This window comes from Anabrus simplex, chromosome 7 (genome assembly GCF_040414725.1).
Source record: "Anabrus simplex isolate iqAnaSimp1 chromosome 7, ASM4041472v1, whole genome shotgun sequence".
Classification (NCBI taxonomy): Eukaryota; Metazoa; Arthropoda; class Insecta; order Orthoptera; family Tettigoniidae; genus Anabrus; species Anabrus simplex.
The window spans coordinates 12981364-13003441 of record NC_090271.1 but is presented as its reverse complement, the minus strand read 5'-3'; the positions used below and the strand labels follow the sequence as shown (position 1 = coordinate 13003441).

At 39.8% G+C, this 22078-nt stretch overlaps 1 protein-coding gene across 2 annotated transcripts in view; it reads left to right on the top strand.

The window, feature by feature from the left end:
• Window positions 1-22078, top strand: part of Atg4a (Autophagy-related 4a) — a 98454-nt gene that overhangs the window by 8171 nt on the left and 68205 nt on the right. For both annotated transcript variants that reach the window (XM_068228562.1, XM_067151060.2), the window contains exons 3-5: window positions 12158-12322; window positions 14863-15040; window positions 15125-15204. In XM_068228562.1, the coding sequence (XP_068084663.1) occupies window positions 12158-12322; window positions 14863-15040; window positions 15125-15204 (423 nt within the window). The remainder of the gene's footprint in view (window positions 1-12157; window positions 12323-14862; window positions 15041-15124; window positions 15205-22078) is intronic.

The window sequence follows — 22078 nt, the reverse complement described above, 5'->3', positions numbered from 1 at the left end:
TCTTGGACTTTGGGTGCTGTGACCTCTAAGTGGCCAGGACTTTGGGAAGACAGTCATTCACATACCATTCAGCATTGACTGTACGACGTGTGTTCCATGTCACAGAGATGAGATGCCCCATTTTCGTAAAAAAAGTTGCCACCATCTTTCCGGAGCTCCGACTTTGTTGAACTTTTGTGGGAGTTTCCTCCCCTGGAAAGCATCACATAGAAGACTTGTCTCTTCGTTTCAGGGTTATAATGGTAGACCCATGTTTCATCACCTGTGACGATATTGTAGGTATCTTCGAACTGCCCTCCATTGAATTTTTCTAGCATGAAATGACACCAGTCCACTCTCTCCTCCTTTTGGCTTTCTGTCAGGGAATGTGGCACCCAACGGGCACATCTCTTGGTAAGGCACAAATAATCGTGAACGATGGTCTGCGCTGCTCTTGACCCAATATTTCAGGTCCCTTCAATGTCACAAAATGTAAGATGTGGATCTGCTTTGATCATTTCCCTCATAGCAACAATGTTTTCTTGACTCACAGCTGTTGCTGGGCGACCGGGACGAGGTTCATCTTCAATTGACTGCCAACCCCTTGAAAACTCGCAAAACCAATTTCCAACTGTGGCTTTAGAAGGGGCAGCCTCACCAAAAACGCGCAGCAATGAAGAATGGCATTCTTCGGCACTTAATTTCTTTTTATAATCATAAAAAAATCATTGCTCGAAAATTGCGGGGCGACAGATCCATCTTGCACCGTGTCTGACTCAGCACTGCCTGTGCTTTCTTCCCTCACTGTGGAGGAACTACTGCTAGGAGGGGTTGTGCGCGCATGTTCCAAGGTCGAAAAACATCACTCTTTCAAATGAAAATAATCCCATTGTCCTCAGAATTTCGGTTTACACGCTGCTAAAAGCTTTTGGCATAACCTTCATAAAACATAAACACATTGAAAACATCTAAAAGTATGATTGAGACGGATGATGTAATTAATAAAATCTTTTATATAAAAACCTTTCTAAAATTTAATTAACCATTGTGTCCATGTCTCCAGCTTTGATTTTGAATGTCCAAGGCTAACACTGTATTCCTGAACACTTGTTAAAAGATCTACTGACTCGTTTGTGTTTGTATGACACATTATAAAACCTGGTTACATACTTCCATATTGAATGTAGTTATGAGTAATTGGTTTCCAGAACCTGAGCGAACTTATTCACTAGTTGGTGATATTAGATTGTCATTTTTTATTATTAGTGGAGATTTTATTTTGAGTTAAAAGATTGTTTAACTATTAAGATTGCTGACTTGTGACGACATTGTTATTATTAGAGGGTGTGTAGTTGAATCCGGCACTCTTTCCAATCTTGTTGCAATAGTGAAGAATGGGTTCTCACCGAGCATTACTGTGTGTTGCTTAGTGTGAGTATACAACTGCTATTTTTTATTTTGCTAATTCGACTCTATTTTTTCAGGTCTCTAGTTATTGTACTTCCCAAGTAACGATATTCATCTACTTGTTTCCTAATCAAATATTTCCTGCATCACCTGACTTTGTTCCACTGCACTCCAGTACTTTTGTTTTGGGCTTATTTATTTTCATCGTGTAATCCTTCACCAAGACTGTCCATACCACTCAGCAATTTCTCCAGATCTTCTGCAGTCTCAGATAAAAAACCAATATCATATGTAAATCTTAGGGTTTTGATCTCCTCTCCTCGGACTAAGATTCCCTTTCCAAATTCCTGTTTGATATCTTTTACTGCCTGTTCTATATAAACATTGGAAAGGGGGGGACAAACTGCAGCCTTGCCCCACTCCTTTCTGGATTGCTGCTTCTTTTTCAAAACCTTCAATTCTTATGACTGCAGACTGATTTTTATAGAGATTGTAAATAATAATTCTTTCTCAGTATCTGATCCCGATCACCTTCAGAATCTTAAATAGCTTGGTCCAATCAAGATTATCGAATGCCTTTTCTGGATATACGAATGCCATGTACGTGGGCTTGACCTTAATTCCAGCCTCTAAGATCAGATGTAAAGTCAGGATTGCTTCATGTGTTCCTACATTTCTTCTGAAGCCAAACTGATCTTCTCCCAAGTTAGTTTCAACTTGTCTTTCCACTCTTCTATAAATAACGCGGGTTAAACTGAACAAGAGTGGCAATAGGACTGATCCTTGAGGCAAACCATTTTTAAGCTTCCTCTCCTTGCTCACATTGTTCCCGATGATAACCTGAAGCCTCCTATCACTCAGCATATTATTAATAAGTCTTGGTATCTTTCTGCATGGTATGACCCGGAGAAGTTTATAGACCATACCTTCCCTCCACACGGTATCAAATGCAGCAGTGAGATCAACAAAAACAACAGCTTTTTTTTCAACTTTTCTTTGGAACCCCATTTCTATGAATGTTGTAAGTGCCAAAACTTGATCACAACAGCTGCAATCTGGTCTGAAGCTTGCCTGATCCATGGGAATGTGCTGTAAAATGGCACTACTTATCCTGTTAAATATGAGTCTTTCAAAATGTTTGTAGCAACAGCTAAGGAGAGCTATGGGGCGATAATTTTCTGGCTTGTTGTTGGGTTTGCCAGGTTTTAATATTGCAATTATCTTAACCTTTTTGAACTCCAATGGCAAGTGTCCAGTTAGTAAAATGTCTGTTAAAAATGTTGCCAGCCATTTCTTCGCATTTTGTCCCAGATTGATCAAGAACTCGGGATGAATTCCATCGAAGCCAGGAGCTTTAAATGGTTTTAGAACTTTCAGTGTTGTATCAATCTCGGATACTGTGAAGGGATTTGCATATTCTGAAGACTGAGATGCTGTTGGCTTCAAGACTTGAAGTTGTCGTCTAATATATTTGGTGTGTTTCTTGTCACCTTGAACTCATGACGTTGCAATGATGTGAGAGGCAATTTGATCTGATGTAACTTCAGCCTGTTCTCTGCATACTGGTGGGCTTCCTCCTAATTTTCTGAGAAGACTCCAAGCTTCTCTACTAGAGCGAGTAAAAGCTATCCTCTCAACTGTTTCTATCTACTTATGCCTTCCATTTTGGAAACTTACTTCAGGAACTGGAGACTCAAGCCCAGCACCAATAAAACGAAGGTGTCTGGTTTCCATGTAAACAATCACTTAGCAAATACTAAATTGAACGTGAGTTTCTGTGGCAGGATACTTCACCACAACTGGAACCCAAAATATCTTGGAGTAACCTTGGATCGAACACTAACCTACAAGCAACATCTGCTGAACACTGCACAGAAACTGAAAACACGTAACAGCATCATTCATAAGCTTTGTGGAACTACCTGGGGTTCTTCGACAAGCGTTTTACGGTCTTCAGCTTTAGGCTTGGTGTATTCAAGTGCTGAGTACTGTGCTCCAGTATGGATGAACAGTCGTCACACAAGACTTATTGATACTGAATTGAATTCCACCATGTGCATAATAACTGGTACAATTCGATCTATGCCAACTCGTTGGCTCCCGCTATTATCTGGAATAATGCCATCTGATTTACGCAGATCCACCGCTCTCATCAAGGAATTTAATAAAATCTTAAGGAACCTCAATCTACCTGTACATGAAGATCTATGAACTATAAACCAAAACAGATTACGTTCACGCCATCCAACTTTACGTAACGCCTTAGACATGGTTGCTAGAGGCTACAACCCAACTACAGAGTGGAAAAGATGGTGGAAAGCAGCAACGGAGATCCACCTGCACAGTATGTTCTCGAATGCCAAACTTCCAAATGGATTCCAGCTACCACGTAAAACATGGTCTGCTCTGAACAGAATAAGAACAGGCCATGGCAAATGCAGAGACATGCTGTTTAAATGGAACAAGTTGCCGACACCCGCGTGTGACTGCGGAGCTGCACGACAAACCATACACCATATTGTCAGGGAGTGTGAAGCGCGGGCATACACAGGCAGCAAAGTGGATTTTTTGATGGCAACTCCAGAAGCAATACAGTGGATCAATGATCTTGACATTCAGTTGTAAGGAGTCTTTTCTTGTTCATTGTTTTTTTTTTTTTTATGTAAATATGTATATAATTTATTTATGTACTAAACTTGATTGTATGGGCCATACGCTAAATAAATAATAAATAACACAGGTTAAAATTTTACAGGCATGAGATAATAAGGTTAAAATTTTACAGGCATGAGATAATAAACTAATGATGCAGTAGATTTCATACTTGTCGGCATCGGTTTTCTTGGGAATAGGTATAACAGTGTTCTGCCAAAAATCGGATGGCACTTCTCCTGTATCATATACTTTACACACTAAATTAAATAACCTCACCATGCTGGTTTCTCTTAAGGCAGTCAGTAATTCTGAGGGTATGTCATCAATTCCAGGTGGCTTGTTCCTGTTTAGGTCTCTCAGAGCTCTTGTCGAATTCTGACCTTAAAATTGGGTCCCCCATGTCATCAGCATCAACAGCCTCTTCTTGTCCCAGAACTGTATCATCTACTTTATCTTGATACAACTGTTGGATATGTTCCTGTCATTGTTCTGTCTTGTCTTTTTTCCTAGAAGTGGTTTTCCATCTGAGCTCTTAATATTCTTATACCTGGTTTTCCTTTCTTCAAAGGTTTCCTTGATTTTCCTGTTCAACTTGCATTTGCGAGATAGTGGGTTCAAATCCCACTGTCAGCAGCCCTGAATATGGTTTTGTGTGGTTTCCCATTTCCGCACCAGGCCATAAGATGGTGTGACGTAAAGCAGATTCCTACAACCTCCAACATCCTTGTACTTCTCGTTCAGCCAATCTTCCTTAGCTTTTCTGCACTTTCTATCCACCTATTCTTTAATCGCCTATATTCTTTTTTGCCCTCCTAATTTTTTGCATTTTTGTACTTTCGTCATTGGTCAGTCAGGTCTAGTATCTCTGTGAATTATTCATGGATTCTTAGTTGATCTTTCTTTTCTTCGTAACTTTACTTCAGTAGCCCTACTGTCTTACTCTTCACAACTGTCCATTCTTCCTCTGTTGTGTTTCCTTCAACCTTTTCATTTAGTATTTGTGTAACATGTTCCTTGAAACAATCCCTCACACTCTTTTCTTTCAACTTGTGTAGGATCCAATCTCCTTGCATTACTTCAACTTCAGGTGGCATTTCTTGACCAACAAGTTGTGGTCAGAGTCCATGTCTGCTCCTGGGAAAGTCTTGCAATCTCCGCCTGAGCATAAGAAGTCTACTGGATACCTTCCAGTGTCTCCGGGTCTCGTCAACGTATACAGCCAACGTTTGTGGTGTTTCAACCAAGTATTAGCAAGGACAAAATTATTACCAGTGCACAATTCAAACAGCTGATTTCCTCTTTCATTCCTTTGTCCCAATTCGAATTCTCCTGCATTACCTTCTCTTCCTTGGCCTACCACTGCATTCGAGTCTCCCATCACAGTTAGATTCTCGTCACCATTTACATATTGTATTAAATCTCCTTTCTCTTCATATATTCTTCCAATTTCTTCATCATTCGCTGAACTAGTATGCATATAGACCTGCACTATTGTGGTGATCATTGGCTTGGTGCCTATCTTGACAACAATAATCCTTTGACTATGCTGCTCGTAGTAGCTTACCCCCTCCCCTATTGTCTTTTTCAGTATTAAACCAACTCCTTCATTTCCCCTGCTTGATTTTATATTGATCATTTTGTAGTCACCTGATCAAAAATCCTGTTCTTCCTGCCAACGTACTGCACTTTTACCAGCTGCATCTAACTTTAGTCTCTCCATCTTCCTTTTCAGACTCTCTAACCTACCATAACTATTCAAACTTCTAACATTCTACGCTCTGACTTGCAGAATGTTAGTATTCATCTTCCTGACGATTGCTTCCTCTCGTGTAATCCCCACCTGGAGATCCGAATGGAGGATTATTTTATCTCCAGAATGTTTTACCTGGGAGGAAGCTATCATCAGTACATCATTCATACCACTTTCTCTACCCTAGGCCTAGAGATACTTAGTTCACTACAGATCAGATAGTGGTCTGTATCATCGAAAAATCCCCGGAAAACTCGTATGTTCCTAACAGATTTCCTGAATTCGAAGTCGGTTAAGATATAGTATATTATGGATCTGGTACCCCTAGCCTCCCATGTGTAGCGGTGAATAGCCTTATACTTGAAGAATGTACTCGTAACTGCTAAACCCATACTAGCACAGAGGTCCAGCAAACGCTTCCCATTCCCATTAGCTTTCATATCTTCCCCACATTTGCATGTTATAATTCTCATATTTAGGTCCGTATTGAAATGTACAATGAAGTCAAATAAATATTAAAGTTTATTTATTCCACCTGTTCAATAAATAAAAAAGATAATGAATTAAAATTATAGGACATGTTTCGCCCTTTAATTATGGGCATCTTCAGCATTAATCTCAAACTGAAAGTTGATTAATCAGGTACCTGATTGTAATTAACTTACATATGAATGTAAGGAAATGTAAGTTACTTACAATCAGGTACCAGATTAATCAACTTTCAGTTTGAGATTAAGGCTGAAGATGCCCATAATTAAAGGGCGAAACATGTCCCTATAATTTTATTTAATTCATTATCTTTTTTACGTATTGAACAGGTGGAATAAATAAACTTTAATATTTATTTGACTTCCCCACATTTACCAATCACCCTTTCGTATCCTTCAGTTCTATTCCCAACTCTCGCATTGAAATCGCCCATGAGCACTATTCTATCCTTGCTGTTGACCCTGACCACGATGTCACTCAATGCTTCATAAAACTTGTCAACTTCTTCGTCATCTGCACCCTCACATGGTGAATACACGGAGACAATTCTGACAAATCTACCCACATCATTCGCTCATGCAATGGTATTCCTGATAAAGAGCCCTACCCCAGACTCTGCCCTTCCCTTTCTAACCCGTCAAGTACCCTTTATAATCTCCTATCTCTTCCTCGTTATCTCCCCCTACCCGAATATCACTTACTCCTAGCACATCCAGATGCATCCTCTTTGCTGACTCAGCCAGTTCTACCTTCTTTCTTCCATAAGCCCCATTAATATTGATAGCTCCCCATCGAATTCCATTTCATTCGCCAAGTTGTTTCCAAGGAGTCCCTCGCCTGTCAAATGGGAGCGGGACTCCGTTACTCCCATAGGTGCGTGGGAAAATGTATTGGCACGCAAGCCTTATGGAGGCCAAGACCATGACACAGAGGCTAGAGCCTATAAAAAAAGGTGGCATCTGTATGTCACATGATTATCCGAAGTATGCTATTGGCTAGAAACAATAAAATGAAATAAACAACATTTCAGTGAGCTATAGTTCACTTATAATCTACGAGGGATCCAGTAGCTTAGGTGAGATTAACTATTCTAAACTAAGCACGAACAACAGTCACTGTCCAGAATACTGAATATACTGCCCAGTAAATGGAAAAAGCATAGTTTTATTCTGTCTGGAATCTGTATGTGACGTGATTAAGTTATCTGAAGCATGCTGTTGGCTAGATGATATGAGCTAGCTCTTTTTTGGAGTCATTGTTGATGATGCAGACCGTTTGTTCATAAACGAGTTGACTCGTATTTGAACGACCAGCTCTAAGAAGGGATTGAGTCATTCAAAAGAGTCAGTTCATCACTACTTCTCACAATAGAGTAAAATAATATAGAACACAACTAAAGGTCTCGGGGAACTTTCCAGGACACTGGAAGAAGGAGTATCTGCTTCAACTGAGATGTCACCGTGAGGTTAAAAGTCCGAAGACCGAAATGCATTTGTCCGAGATAGGAGACTTCGTCCTTCTTCAAGAAACATCAGACCCCGCCACATGTGGAAGAGTAGTGCCCAGGGAGAGACAGGCGCCCAAGAACGGTTGTCCTGCGGCAGTTTGACAACACACTCATTACTCGGCCAGCGCAACTGGTCTTTCTTTTGGAGATAGACCAGGATAGGGAGGATGTCGCGCAGTGACACTTGCTACATCATCTGTGACATATTTGTATATTGTTGTATTTATTCTACGATGAAAATGAGCCATGGTAAAGAACGTAATTTTGGGAACTTAACAGTGACATCCTGTTATAATTCAGTAGTTACAACATTCTTTGTGCCATATATTCACTGTTTCTTGAAGCTCTGATCTGTGTGTGTTTTTGAAATTTTGTCACTGATTGAAGGTTATCAATAGTAGTTTTTAAAATATTTTCAATTTTCTTTTTGTTTGCCTCTTTGATTGGTGAAGAGTTGACTCATGCTCGGTTTTGAAGCATAAACCACATAACGGACAACTGTGACTAATTATTGAACGAGATGTACTTGTAAAGTTCTTTATAGAGCTATTATTTGTCACTTTATCAACATCCCTTGTAGCTGTCTCTTCTTAGAGGTTGTGACATCTCACTATATGGATATTTATTCCCGTCATGGTGAAGTACTTTCCACAAATGTACAACTTATCGGTTCAGTTCCTCTAGTAGTACAAGTTATCACTCATCGTATGGCTGTTACTTACAGAAATAAATAGAAAATATATAACACTCGCAGTAAGAAGTCTATGTAAAATGATAGGAAATGAACATCATAGTTCTGTGAAAAGATATTTAACTATGAAACTTACAAAAATTATATGCTTGAAATCCTAGCAATTTACTGTAAAACACTGTTATTCAAGTTGTATAATGCCTGATTTTAACAATTGTACTTACAAAGAAATTTGTTGGCAAGCATGTAAACAAATCAAAAATATGCTTCTCTGTGTTTTGGCTCATGCCTTTGCTGGCAGGACTTAAGTGTTTACAGTGCACTATGTCTTCGGGTATGGGCTAGAGCAATTTTGTTACTTTCATTGATCTGTCTCTGTCTTATCCTTGGCTTTGACAATATGAAAGTGACTGAGGTATGATGATGATGCTTGTTGTTTAAAGGGGCCTAACATCGAAGGTCATTGGCCCAATTGAGGTATGAGCGATGCTAGTAATACCATTTCTTATGCAGCCAGTCCCTGCTATGAATGGTGTGAAAATGTTGCTCATAGGGTCAGTTGGTGCATGCATTTCAGTGGGCTTGGCAGACTGATATGTAATAGCAACTTCTGGCTCGGTGAGGAAAGCAACGGGAAAGTACCTCGCTCCACATTTCCCTAGTACTCCTCTTCAGTAATGCCTAGGCCATCTATGACAGCTGTTGAGGATCCAACCAGTCTTAGGGCTGAAGACTGAACATACATACGTGTTTTGGCTCGTGCCTTATCTGATACCAAAGTAAACTACAGTGAAACCTCGGAATGCGAGTAACTTGGTCTACGAGTGTTTTGCAAGATGAGCAAACGTTTTAAATAAAATGTAACTTCATAAGCGAGTGAGGTTCCGCAATACGAGCGTCACGTGTGCCTACGTTTTCCCCTCTCCTGTTCGTTTGTTGAATGGATGAACGAGGTCTTTGGTCCTGTAGTGAAGAAATACCTTTCAGAACATAATCTGCCGCTCAAAGTCTTGCTTGTTATGGACAATGCTCCTGTTCATTCTCCAGGCCTTGAAGACGACTTAGTGGAGGAATTCAAGTTCGTTAAGGTTAAGTTCCTTCCTCCCAACACTACTCCACTACTCCAGCCTATGGATCAGCAAGTCATTTCAAACTTCAAGAAGCTATACACCAAAGCACTATTTCAGCGATGCTTCGAAGTGACCGAAGAAACAAACCTTATCCTCCGAGAGTTTGGGAGAAATCATTTCCCCATCGTGAACTGCCTGGGACGTGACTTTGAGGGGATTGTTGGTGACAATGAGCTGCCGGTTGTCGATGAAATTGTGTCCTTAGGGAAGTCTATGGGGCTGGGGGTGAATGACCTGGGCATTCAAGAGCTGCCAGTAACTGACCACCAACGAACTGACGGACCTGCATTGCGAACAACAGGAGGAAGTTATGGAGATTTCGTCCAGGGAAGAGGAGGAGGAAAAGTCAATGGAATCTCTCACTTCAACTGAGATTCGGGATAAGTGCAAAATGTTGAAAACGGTGCAAAATTTTGTAGAAAAACACCACCCGAATAAGGCTGTAGCAGTGCGAGTGATGAATCAGTTCAGTGACAATGCAAAGTCGCATTTTCATGAAATCCTCAAAAAGAGGAAAAAGCTACAGTCATTGGACAGGTTCCTTGTTAAAGTTGCACGAAAAGAAAACAATTCCAGTGAGCCAACAGATAGCAGTGATTCCGTTAGTGAAATTCGTACTACACAGTAACACTTCTCATGTCATCTCTGGTCTCCCTCACACCAACAATGATTCTATTGCAATGAAAAGTACACTTTAATTTATTTTTACATTATATTTTGTTTTAGAAATGGAATGCGAATATTTTTTTTTGTGTTGTGGACGAATCATCCATGGTTCAATTGTTTCTTATGGGAAAACTTGCTTTGATATACGAGCGCTTTGGATTACAAGCATGTTGCCGGAACGAATTATGCTCACAATTCAAGGTTCCACTGTATTAGTTCTTAAAAAAAAAATAAAAAAAAAAAAAGATCATACTTGCAGACTTTAGAATTAAATTTATTGGAAATTTGGCAGTCTGGCCCAAGGTTGGACTTGCCCTTGAGAAACAGAATAACAATATTTTAGACTTCATGCTATTTTGTTGTTGAAGACTGTGTAGACAATAGCTCCTTAGTCCTTTACTGACTATAATGTTATTTGGAATTTGCTCGTCAGTTTGTGGCGTCCTCGCTAATCTTTGTGTGATGGTATTTAAGGTATATTTATCCACACGGTATGGTATTTTGGGCTCATAAATAGCTTTCTTCTCCTTGTAAACTTCCAGTGGATACATTTCCAAAATTCTGAATCTAATTATTGCATCATTCATTTCCCTTTCAGCTTCAGACAGATTAATCGCGATAATGTCAATATGGCGACTGTTCCCATTATTTGTGAGGCAGCGAATCTCTTCCTAAACCTCCATTGCATCCTCCATCATTAGTCAACGACTCAGATGGACAGGGCATATCCAACAAAGCCTCCCTCACCAAATCCTGTGTAGTGAATTTTGCTCTGGCTCTAGACCCTTTGAGACATTATAAAGACCAGCTTAAGGAGACCAACATAAAACACTCCCTGGTGCCACGCCCTTCACCATCTACTAAATTGCAATTGATTTGTGTTCTACACAATAATTGGTTTGTTTAGTTGTCATTCTGCACATAACATGCACAGACTGTGAAGTGGATTATTAAGCAGAACAGTTGTATATTCAGAGAACAGTAACAGATGGTGACACGTAATATTCCCTGGCTATATGTTAATTGGCCGGCCCTGTGGTGTAGGGGTAGCGTGCCTGCCTCTTACCCAGAGGCCCCAGGTTTGATTCCCGGCCAGGTCAGGGTTTTTTACCTGGACCTGAGGGCTGGTTCGAGGTCCACTCAGCCTACGTGATTAGAATTGTGGAGCTATCTGACAGTGAGATAGCGGCCCCAGTCTAGAAAGCCAAGAATAACGGCCGAGAGGATTAGTCATGCTGACCACATGACACCTCGTTATCTGCAGGCTTTCGGGATGAGCAGCGGTCGCTTGGTAGGCCAAGGCCCTTCAAGGACTGTAGTGCCATGGTTGGTGGGGGAGGTTACATGTTAATTGATTTAGAAGCTGAGAGGTGGAATAAAATTTGGCACAGGTAAGTTACTATTAGACTGTTTACAGTTCTTACCAACAGTGTTCACGTCTAATTCTGAAAGCACCGGGCGAGTTGGCCGTGCGCGTAGAGGCGCGCGGCTGTGAGCTTGCATCCGGGAGATAGTAGGTTCGAATCCCACTATCGGCAGCCCTGAAAATGGTTTTCCGTGGTTTCCCATTTTCACACCAGGCAAATGCTGGGGCTGTACCTTAATTAAGGCCACGGCCGCTTCCTTCCAACTCCTAGGCCTTTCCTATCCCATCGTCGCCATAAGACCTGTCTGTGTTGGTGCGACGTAAAGCCCCTAGCAAAAAAAAATAATTCTGAAAGTAACGTGAGCAGAGCTGTGGGCACTGTTATTATTACATAATTTTCACTGTGTTTCTATTTCAACTTGTTTGTCACTTATTTTGTTCTGTTCTAGAATGATACAAATTTATTGCCTTTCTGGTTCTGATGGATGTAAAAAAAAATTTAACATTTTTTTTACAGGTGTAGAAATAATCCGAAGAGATATTCGTTCCAAATTATGGTTTACATATCGAAAGAATTTTGTACAAATTGGGGACACTGGTCTCACGACGGATAAGGGATGGGGCTGTATGCTGAGGTGTGGCCAGATGGTGTTGGCTCAAGCCCTGATAATGCTTCATCTTGGTGAGTATCATGTTTGATTCTACAAGCAAGGCAATACCATCTTATCATACTTTATTCTGGCTTGTTCAAAGTAAATGAGATTTTAAAGGTCTCATTTAAGGATGCATTTCTATAAGAAATTTAGCCTACATTTGTAAATCTTGAATGAACCATACTTTTTGTTGTACATTCCAATAATACTGTTTCAGATTGTCTGTGTTTCTTATCCTGAACATTTTGCACTCTTATCAAATGTGCCAACCCCTTATCAGAATATTTGAAGTTAGTGCAACACGAAATCAAACCTGAATTCTTCTCTATCACTTTTACTTTCTGTAAATGATCTATGAATGGCAAAGGTGAAGGGGTTTTTTGTTTTTATGGGATGGATATAACTCGGATAGATTTTCAGTGACTACAGAGTCAAAAAAGGGCAAGGACTGAAAAGGAATCAGCCGTGGCCGTAATTTAAGTTCAGCCCCACCATTTGTCTGGTGTGAAAATGGGAAACCATTTTCAAGTCTGGCACCTGTAACTAGTGCTTTGAACCAAGAATTCATTGTACCATTAATTGTCATTGCAGCCAGATTGTCAATATAAATCCCTTTAATTGCATGTAATAGCCTACCCCTGATCCCATAATCCCTCAGAATGGCCAACGTATTTCCCCATGGTAATCTGCTGTATGCCTTCTCTAGATCTATGACACATAAACATAACTGTTTATTCTTCTCGTATGAGATTTCGGTTACAAAGTCTGGTCCTGATAGCCCCTCTGTTGTCCAGTTAATACTTTTCATTAAGTCTCAGCTCTGCAAATTAGATTTTTATTTACAGTATAGGCTTATATGTGAGGTAACATTGAACTAGACCTTGAGGAGTACTCCAGATGTGACGCGCATGTGATGGTGATTATAGTTTCAAGAGGAAGTTTGCATATCTTGTGTCTCTAGTGAGGTGCAGTGATCTACAGCCCGACTCAGGTGTTCCCTGGACAAAGATGTATGTACAGTAAAACCTTGTTAATTTGAAGTCGTTGGGACTCAAAAATTGGACTTTGAATTACATGTTTCGAATTAACCGCCAATTCGTAATTCAGAAGTACCAACCCTCGCCGCGTTACAAAATATTCCAAGGCCCGTTACTGTATGCAGTTAACCTTGATTCACAATTTATACGTTTCCAATGCCATGAAAAAAGAACTATTTCAAAAATGTATCCAAGAAGGTGCATTTGCAGTATTCAAATAATGCACTTGGATATCTCACTGGCAAACATAACCTCACGCAACGAAAGAAAGAAAAAAAAGCACGATTCAAAGACGAAAAGAAATCTATGCTGGCTCCCATGTGCAAGTGCTTTATTTATTGGATTACTATACTGTATGCATTTTAGATGCCTTGTATTTACACAGAAAGTACCCGATGCCGTTAAAATTGAACTTTCCTATGACTCTATCCTTGTACGATTTCCCGCTATGGTACTTCCCTCGTACTTCAGAAATGTAGACACTTGCTGTGTCACAAAGTATCCTAAGACCCATTAATACATGCAATCACCTCAATTCACAGTTTAAACCTTTCAAATGCCATGGAAGAAACTATTTCCGGAATGTGTCCAACAAGGTGCATTTACAATGTTCAAATAATGCACTTGGATAAATCACTGAAAATATAACCTCGCGCAACGAAAGAAAAAAATTCACACAATTCAAAGACGAGGATAAATTATGCTGGCTTCCCTGTGCAAATGCATTATTTTTTGGATTTCTGTACTGTGTGCATTTAGATGCTTTGTATTGGCATGGAAAGTACCCAACGCCCTTAAAACATTCTGGCTTATCGAACTTTCCTATGACGAGGGGATAAAGTTTCTCGCTTCCATGCACATTGCAACGCATTACAATGACCCCCATCCCCCACCCTTGTACGATTCTCCGGCTGGCACTTTCTCCTTTGAAACCATAAGACCGTTTGGGCTCGCATTAAAAGAAAGCAATTCAGTTTCATCGGCAATGACAATGTTGTTCGGTGCCTACGAATTTATTATATTTGCCATGCTTTTTCGTCAACTGTCGGCATCGCCAGTGTTCGCGGATTATGTTTTTCCGCACACTGCCTGTTGCGTGATATTACGGCGTTCTTTAAAATGTTGAATACAAATAATTCCGATTTCATTCAACTTAGCAATCATGAAGCCGCAATGTAGATGCACCGAAGTGAGTGTAAGTGCGGAAAGCTACCCCTCCACGTTCCGGAACATGCGTTCTATTATGACGCGGATAAATTTCGAGTTGAAATTACTCTGTAACATACTATTGTTTCAAATTAAAAGTCTGAATTTCGGTAATGGGGCCGACATTTTACTTCGAAATACGAATTATCCGTATTTCGAATTAAACAATTTAAATAACACGCAAAACTGTATCTCATGTTTCTGGGAACAAGAGCTTCTTTGAATTAGGCGGGATTTTGGAATAACTGATTTCGAATTATCGAGGTTCTACTGTATTTGAGCGAGATCTGTTTTGGCGACATATAGTTGATGATTTTTTTTAACAGGTCGAGAATGGATATGGACACCTGACACTAAAAATAAAATATACCTACAAATTCTTCACATGTTTGAAGATCGACGCACTGCTCCATATTCAATCCACCAAATCGCACTGATGGGAGCATCGGAAGGCAAAGATGTGGGTCAGTGGTTTGGTCCAAACACTGTAGCACAAGTTCTTAGGTAACAGAACCAAGTGTACTCATTGATAAAATCATTATCTTGGTACCTTAGAAATTTAGTATTCATAATGCTTTGATTTTGCAGAAAATTGGCTGTTTATGATGAATGGAGTGATCTTGTGGTACATGTTGCTCTCGACAACACAGTCGTGATAAATGACATCAGTAAGTATCCTAGTTAGTTCTTTGTTTTCTATTAGAAATGTGCTGTATTCTGTCAGAATACCATTTTGGGCCAAATATAAGATAGCGTCACATATAACACAACTCTAAATTTTTGTGAGGTACTTATTAAAAAAATAATTGAAGAATGTATGTAATCAGAACACATTAAAGCTCTCTTGACTAAGGTCATTTTATATGCCTTAAATTGAGGTTAAGAAGAAACATTTTATTTTAATTCAGGGTTTTCCTCAGTTTTATTACATAACATTGATAGGTAACCAATTTACTGGTGCAGAATTTCAGTAAATCTTCTGTCTGATGGCCTCTAAATGCTTTACTAGATGTATTGCAGTTTTAAACATTTCTTTGTCTTTCAACAAACATTGAATGTTACACTCAGAAAAACCAAACTTCTTTGCATCCTGTACATTATTAGTACATTTTAACTCATTTAAAACCTGTAATTCGAAGATTATATCATACATTCTTCCTTCTCCTAAATTGATGAAGACTTTCTCCTTTCCACAGAATCCACCTCTACTTAAATAGTAACCAAAACTGAATTCTTTGAACACAAAAAAGCCAAGCAATAATAGATCATAAGCCACAAAAAGCTTGAGAAGTTTGGGTTTATTCATGACCTTCAGCTCAGCTGTGTCTGGCTCCATGGCTAAATGGTTAGCGTGCTGGCCTCTCATCACAAAGGTCCTGGGTTCGATTCCCGGAAGGGTCAGGAATTTTAACCCTTTGGCTTTCAAGGTAACGATCTATCGGTACCCACGGGTCCTGCGAAAACTGTCAGGGTAATGATCCGTCGTTACCCGCCTTTATTATAATTATTTCATTATTTACGCGCCAAATAGCATTTTTTTTTGCACGGAATAAGAAGAGTACAGTTTTATCTCACGTTATACTCCGCGGGAACTGCCGGCTAACCGTATTTATCGTTATTCTTGAGGTCTGAAACGTGCTCACTGGAGTTCCGTGTCTTATTTACATCGTGGTTGGCGGCAAACTTGCTTTCATTTCTCTCTATTTTCATTCGTGATTATGTAGTGAAATTAGGCTGTATCGTAGGCAATATATTTAGTTTACTTGTTAGTTCATTATTGAAATAGTTTTCTTAGGTAATTAGGTGCATAATGACAGTGAAGTGTAAGATATAGTTCATTTAGGTTAGGCCTAGTTATTTATTGCACGCGACATGGCGAAGAGTGTTCATTTAGCTGACGATGATATCACTGAATATCTTGACAATTATTCAAGTGATGGTGATGTTTCTCAGTCCGAATTGCATGGTAATATCTTCATTGGTGAGTCTTTTATATTAGATTTAAGAAATGTGTGTTTTATGCAAAAATGGCTGACATTTTTCAGTGTTACATCACTTTAAACATTTTAATCTATCCTTGGATGTAATAGACATAGAATCATGATATTTACCATGACAGTAAATAATAATATAGCCTTCCTACTGACATGAATAACAAACTCGGATTGTGAATACTATTTCCTAGAATTACTACCAAACTTTCAATATCTGAAATTTATAACTTTGCTTCTATATTTATTATTTTTTAACATTAAACGCTTTCGGTTTAGGGAAATGACTTACATGCAGTGATACTAAATGATGTATATTCTATAAGTTTGCCAACTTTCATGTTGATATCTTCATTGGTGTGCCTTCAATGCAATTTTAAAAGAAGTGTATGCATAGTGTGCTAAATATGGCTGTCAGTTTTCACACATCCATCAGCTGAGAGCTTGAAAGCGAAAGGGTTAATCATCATTGGTTAATTTCGCTGGCACACAGGCTGGGTGTGTGTGTTGTCTTCATCATAATTTCGTCCTCATCACGACACACAGGTTGCCTACGGGTGTCAAATCAGAAGACCTGCACCTGGTAGCCGAACATGTCCTCGGACATAAAGAAATAAATGAACTGGATTAAAGCCACTATATATATATTTATAATAAAGCCAAGCTTTCAGCCAAATTGCATTGACCTTCATCAGGGCATGTGAAGTTTTGCCTCCGACAGTGAGCAAAGAAATTCTCCCATGGAACATGGAAGTCATGCCCGTACTATCCACGGCCTACCCCCACTAACTGGACTCAAGGATCGTGGCGCTGTGCTGTGGTGGTTGGGAGGGAAGTTACTGATGCACCGCCCTCTGTCGACAGTTTGAGTGCGTCCCGCTGTGCCATGGTGGTGTTATGCATGTATTTCTGCAGTACAGGTCTCCATGTATTTGATAAATTGAAGCCGTCTTCCCTGTTGATGTTATTTGGGCGCAGCTTTATCTCTATGGCTTCCCTCACAAGACGAGCATAGAAGTCTTTTACAGGCGCAATGACCTTCGCCTGGTCAAAGAGGATTTCATGGTTTGTACTGTAGAAATGTTCTGCTATGGCAGACTGGCTTATAGCGTTCTCCGTGGAGGATGAAAGAGCGACATTCTTTACCGATCTGATGCGCTCTTTCACCCTGGTGCTAACAAGCCTTTTTGTCATGCCAACATATGAACAACCACAACCACATGGAATTTCATATACGCTCAGTGTTTCAAGGCGTGGCTTCTCTTTGCCTGGTCGAAACAGGGATTTGAGCTTCCGGTCCGCGGTGAAAACTGGAATTATATTGTACTTCTTAAGAGTGCGCCCTATTCTGTCCGTTATACCTGCCACGTAAGGAAGGAATACTTTTTTCTTTTTGCTGTAGTCCTGGTTGGTGCTGTTCAAGTTAGGCTCCTTGATCTTCACAGCTCGTGTTATGTCTCCAGATGTATAGCCGTTTTTCATCATGGATGTTGTCAGTTCTCTCATTGCACTCAAGCAGTTATCATCGTCTGCAACATTATTCACCCTAGTATATAATAATAATATTAATAAATATATATATAGTGGCTTTAATCCAGTTCATTTATTTCTTTATGTTAATACAATGAGCCACAAAAACTTACGTTCATTAATTAGTAACCTCTATGGAGAGGATATATACTTGAAGGTTAGAAAGTTCGGTGAGTTGAGAAAGAAAATATCTAAGTCAATCACCAGACTAGCCTTCTTGAAGAGATGCCGTGACAGTGACATGATGCCCTCACGGATCAAGATTAAACATCGTATGAAAACAACTGGAGCCAAGAAGATTCTGGCGGAAGCCAGCAGACGTTTGCTGCAAAATCAAATTCAACAAACTAGGAGGGATTTGGATAAGTACAATAAATTTACACATTTTATTCGTGGAGATTAGCATTAACTTTCAAACTGAACGTTGGGCCTTGATAGACAGAATAACGTATGAGCAGGCTGAACGTGTAAAAGAGTATAGTAGAGACAATCAAGAAAGGAAATTTCAGAAAATGGTCCAACGCAAACCACCGGAATTAGATTGTAACAAGGTCATAGTAAATCTGTCTGATAAAGTACTGAACCAGAACTCAATATCAGTGCTAAAGAAAGGTTTTAACTTCGCTGTGGCGCCGAGAAGAATCCCAGTAGAGAAGATTGTCTGTGGGATAGAGTGTGCCATCAGAGATTTACCGTTAAATAAAGCGGAAGAAATCCGTCGATGTTTCTTATGTGCTTAGAAAAGCGAAGCCACCACGTCAAAACCTGACCAAAGGTGAACTTAAAGAAGCTAATGTGTTTCGCAAAGACAAGAGTATAATTGTAATTCCAGCTGACGAAGGTAATGTTTCAGTCATCATGAATACAACTGATTACGAAACAAAAATGAACAACCTACTGGAAGAAGAAACGTATAAAAAAGTTAGGAATCCCACTAAGAAAATGAATACACAAGTCACTCGACTAGTGAAGAGCTCAACACTTCCAGAACACTTGCAGAAGTCCTTACTAAATTCAGACCCGGTACCTCCAGTCATTTATGGCATCCCAAAAGTACACAAGGATGGCGTGCCACTAAGACCAGATTCACAATTAAGTATTTATTTATTTTCCACCTAGTCGATACAATGGAAAATAAATAAATACTTAATTGTGAATCTATTGAAGTGCGATACGGACCATGAAGCTGATTTTATGTAACCACTAAGACCAGTCGTGAGTGCCATTGGTTCTGCGACCCATGAGTTAGCCCGCTATATTTCATCACTGCTACAGCCAGAAACAGGGAAGACAGAACATCACATTAAAGATTCGAAACATTTCTTGCAGAAGTTACGTGAACTACGGGTGGACGAAGGTGACATCCTGGTAAGCTGTGATGTTACGTCACTTTTCACTAATATACCTGTAGAAGAAACACTTGCTTACATCGGAGAATACCTGTCTGAGGACTTGACCAATCTGACAGCAGTTTGTTTAAAATCCACTTACTTCTACTACAAAGGGGATTATTACGAACAGACAGAATGAGCAGCAATGGGTTCACCTTTGTCACCAGTGGCTGCTAATAATTTTATGGAACACTTTGAGTCTACTGCATTAACAACAGCGCCATTGAAACCTAAGTGCTTCTATCGTTACGTGGATGATACATTTTCGGTCTGGCCACATGGAAGGGAAACTTTAAATGAATTTTTAGAGCACCTAAATTCCATTAACAGCAAGATCAAGTTCACAATGGAAGTAGAAAATGAAGGCAAATTACCTTTTCTTGATGTGTTAGTATACAAGAAGAACGATGGTACACTAGGCCATGCAATGTACAAGAAACCTACACATTCTGAAAGATACCTTCATAAGTCTTCACATCACCACCCTTCCCAAAAAGCAGCTCTCCTTCGAACGTTATATACTAGGCTGAATAATGTTGCAGATGATGATAACTGCTCGAGTGCAATGAGAGAACTGACAACATCCATGAAGAAAAACGGCTATACATCTGGAGACATAACACAAGCTGTGAAGATCAAGGAGCTTAACTTGAATAGCACCAACCAGGACTACAGCAAAAAGAAAAAAGTATTCCTTCCTTACGTGGCAGGTATAACTGACAGAATAGGGCGCACTCTTAAGAAGTACAATATAATTCCAGTTTTCACCGCAGACCGGAAGTTCAAATCCCTGTTTCGACCAGGCAAAGAGAAGCCACGTCTTGAAACACCGGGCGTATATGAAATTCCATGTGGTTGTGGTTGTTCATATGTTGGCATGACAAAAAGGCTTGTTAGCACCAGGGTGAAAGAGCACATCAGATCGGTAAAGAATGTCGCTCTTTCATCCTCCACGGAGAACGCTATAAGCCAGTTTGCCATAGCAGAACATTTCTACAGTACAAACCATGAAATCCTCTTTGACCAGGCGAAGGTCATCGCGCCTGTAAAAGACTTCTATGCTCGTCTTGTGAGGGAAGCCATAGAGATAGAGCTGCGCCCAAATAACATCAACAGGGAAGACGGCTTCAAGTTATCAAATACATGGAGACCTGTACTGCAGAAATACATGCATAACACCACCATGGCACAGCGGGACGCACTCAAACTGTTGACAGAGGGCGGTGCATCAGTAACTTCCCTCCCAACCACCACAGCACAGCGCCACGATCCTTGAGTCCAGTTAGTGCGGGTAGGCCGTGGATAGTACGGGCATGACTTCCATGTTCCTTGGGAGAATTTCTTTGCTCACTGTCGGAGGCAAAACTTCACATGCCCTGATGAAGGCCAATGCAATTTGGCTGAAAGCTTGGCTTTATTATTAATAAATATATATATAGTGGCTTTAATCCAGTTCATTTATTTCTTTATGTCCTCGGACATTCAGCACGAAAAGCCATACGCCATTTCATTTTTTTAGTTCAGCTGTGATGCATGTGGTAACTCCTAGTAAAGATGGGGAATTATACAAATAGACCTTCACAGAAATATGTCTTTTTCAATACTAGGCTGTGCAGATAAGACCAATGGTTTTCAAAAGTATATTTTAATGTAAAAAAAAAGAAAAGAGAGTAGGGGTTGGACAAATGAGGAACTGTCTTTGTGGATTTTTTTGGACATTGGCTGACCTAAACTGACTTTGGGTGAAATGAAAGACACATTTGGTAATCGGTTCAATACAGTTTTATTATCTGGCTAGCCTCTAGAGACCCAAGGTCAAATTTGTTTCGTGAAATATGATTCTCTGAATTAATTTTACTCTTTCAGGCTTGAAAATGGTACTTTCACTTAAAAAAATTTTTCAGGGTTTCCACAGTGGCAGGAGGGGATGTATCATATATGATACAGTGGGTCTGTATCAAGAACAAACATTTATTGTAAGAAAATTTATTTACATGATAATACAGGTTAAAATAAGCTCTTTCATAGCTTCCTACTTGTTAGAACTATTAGACATTGAAAGAATGAATTTTAGGGTTGCTTTTCCATACCCATCCAACAGGCAACTCCCTCTTGTGGTATAGAAATCATGGAAGCAGTTCCTTTGGGAAGTGAAACATAGAAACACGTTACAATCTATGCATCTGACATATGTTAGTGCAGATCATCCGGGAGCTCTACAACTTGATCTTGACTTCTGTTGATTCATCTTTTCTGGTAAATGCATGGCATTTCTTGATCTTTTTGCCAATGGTGGAAGTGGCTGTGTTGGGGTTCGTTTTCTTTGTTCTTCTGCTAATTCGTCATCTTCGTCTTCACTTTCACTTTCTACACTATTCCTAGTGATATGAGAGTAGATGAGATGCTCTGCAATACATAGCTTGAATGAGAAATAGGTTAGAATGTCTTTCCTTAGCCACTTATTTTGCATAGCAGCCATTCGATACTCAATCCAAGCGGCTGCCAACACAAAATCGAAAAATGGTGGATTGTTCTAATTGTCCACTTATTAGTCCTGTTTCTCATAGCATACCTGCTGAGGATTCTATCCAAGAGATCAACACCTCCCACGATGTTGTTGTACATTTTGA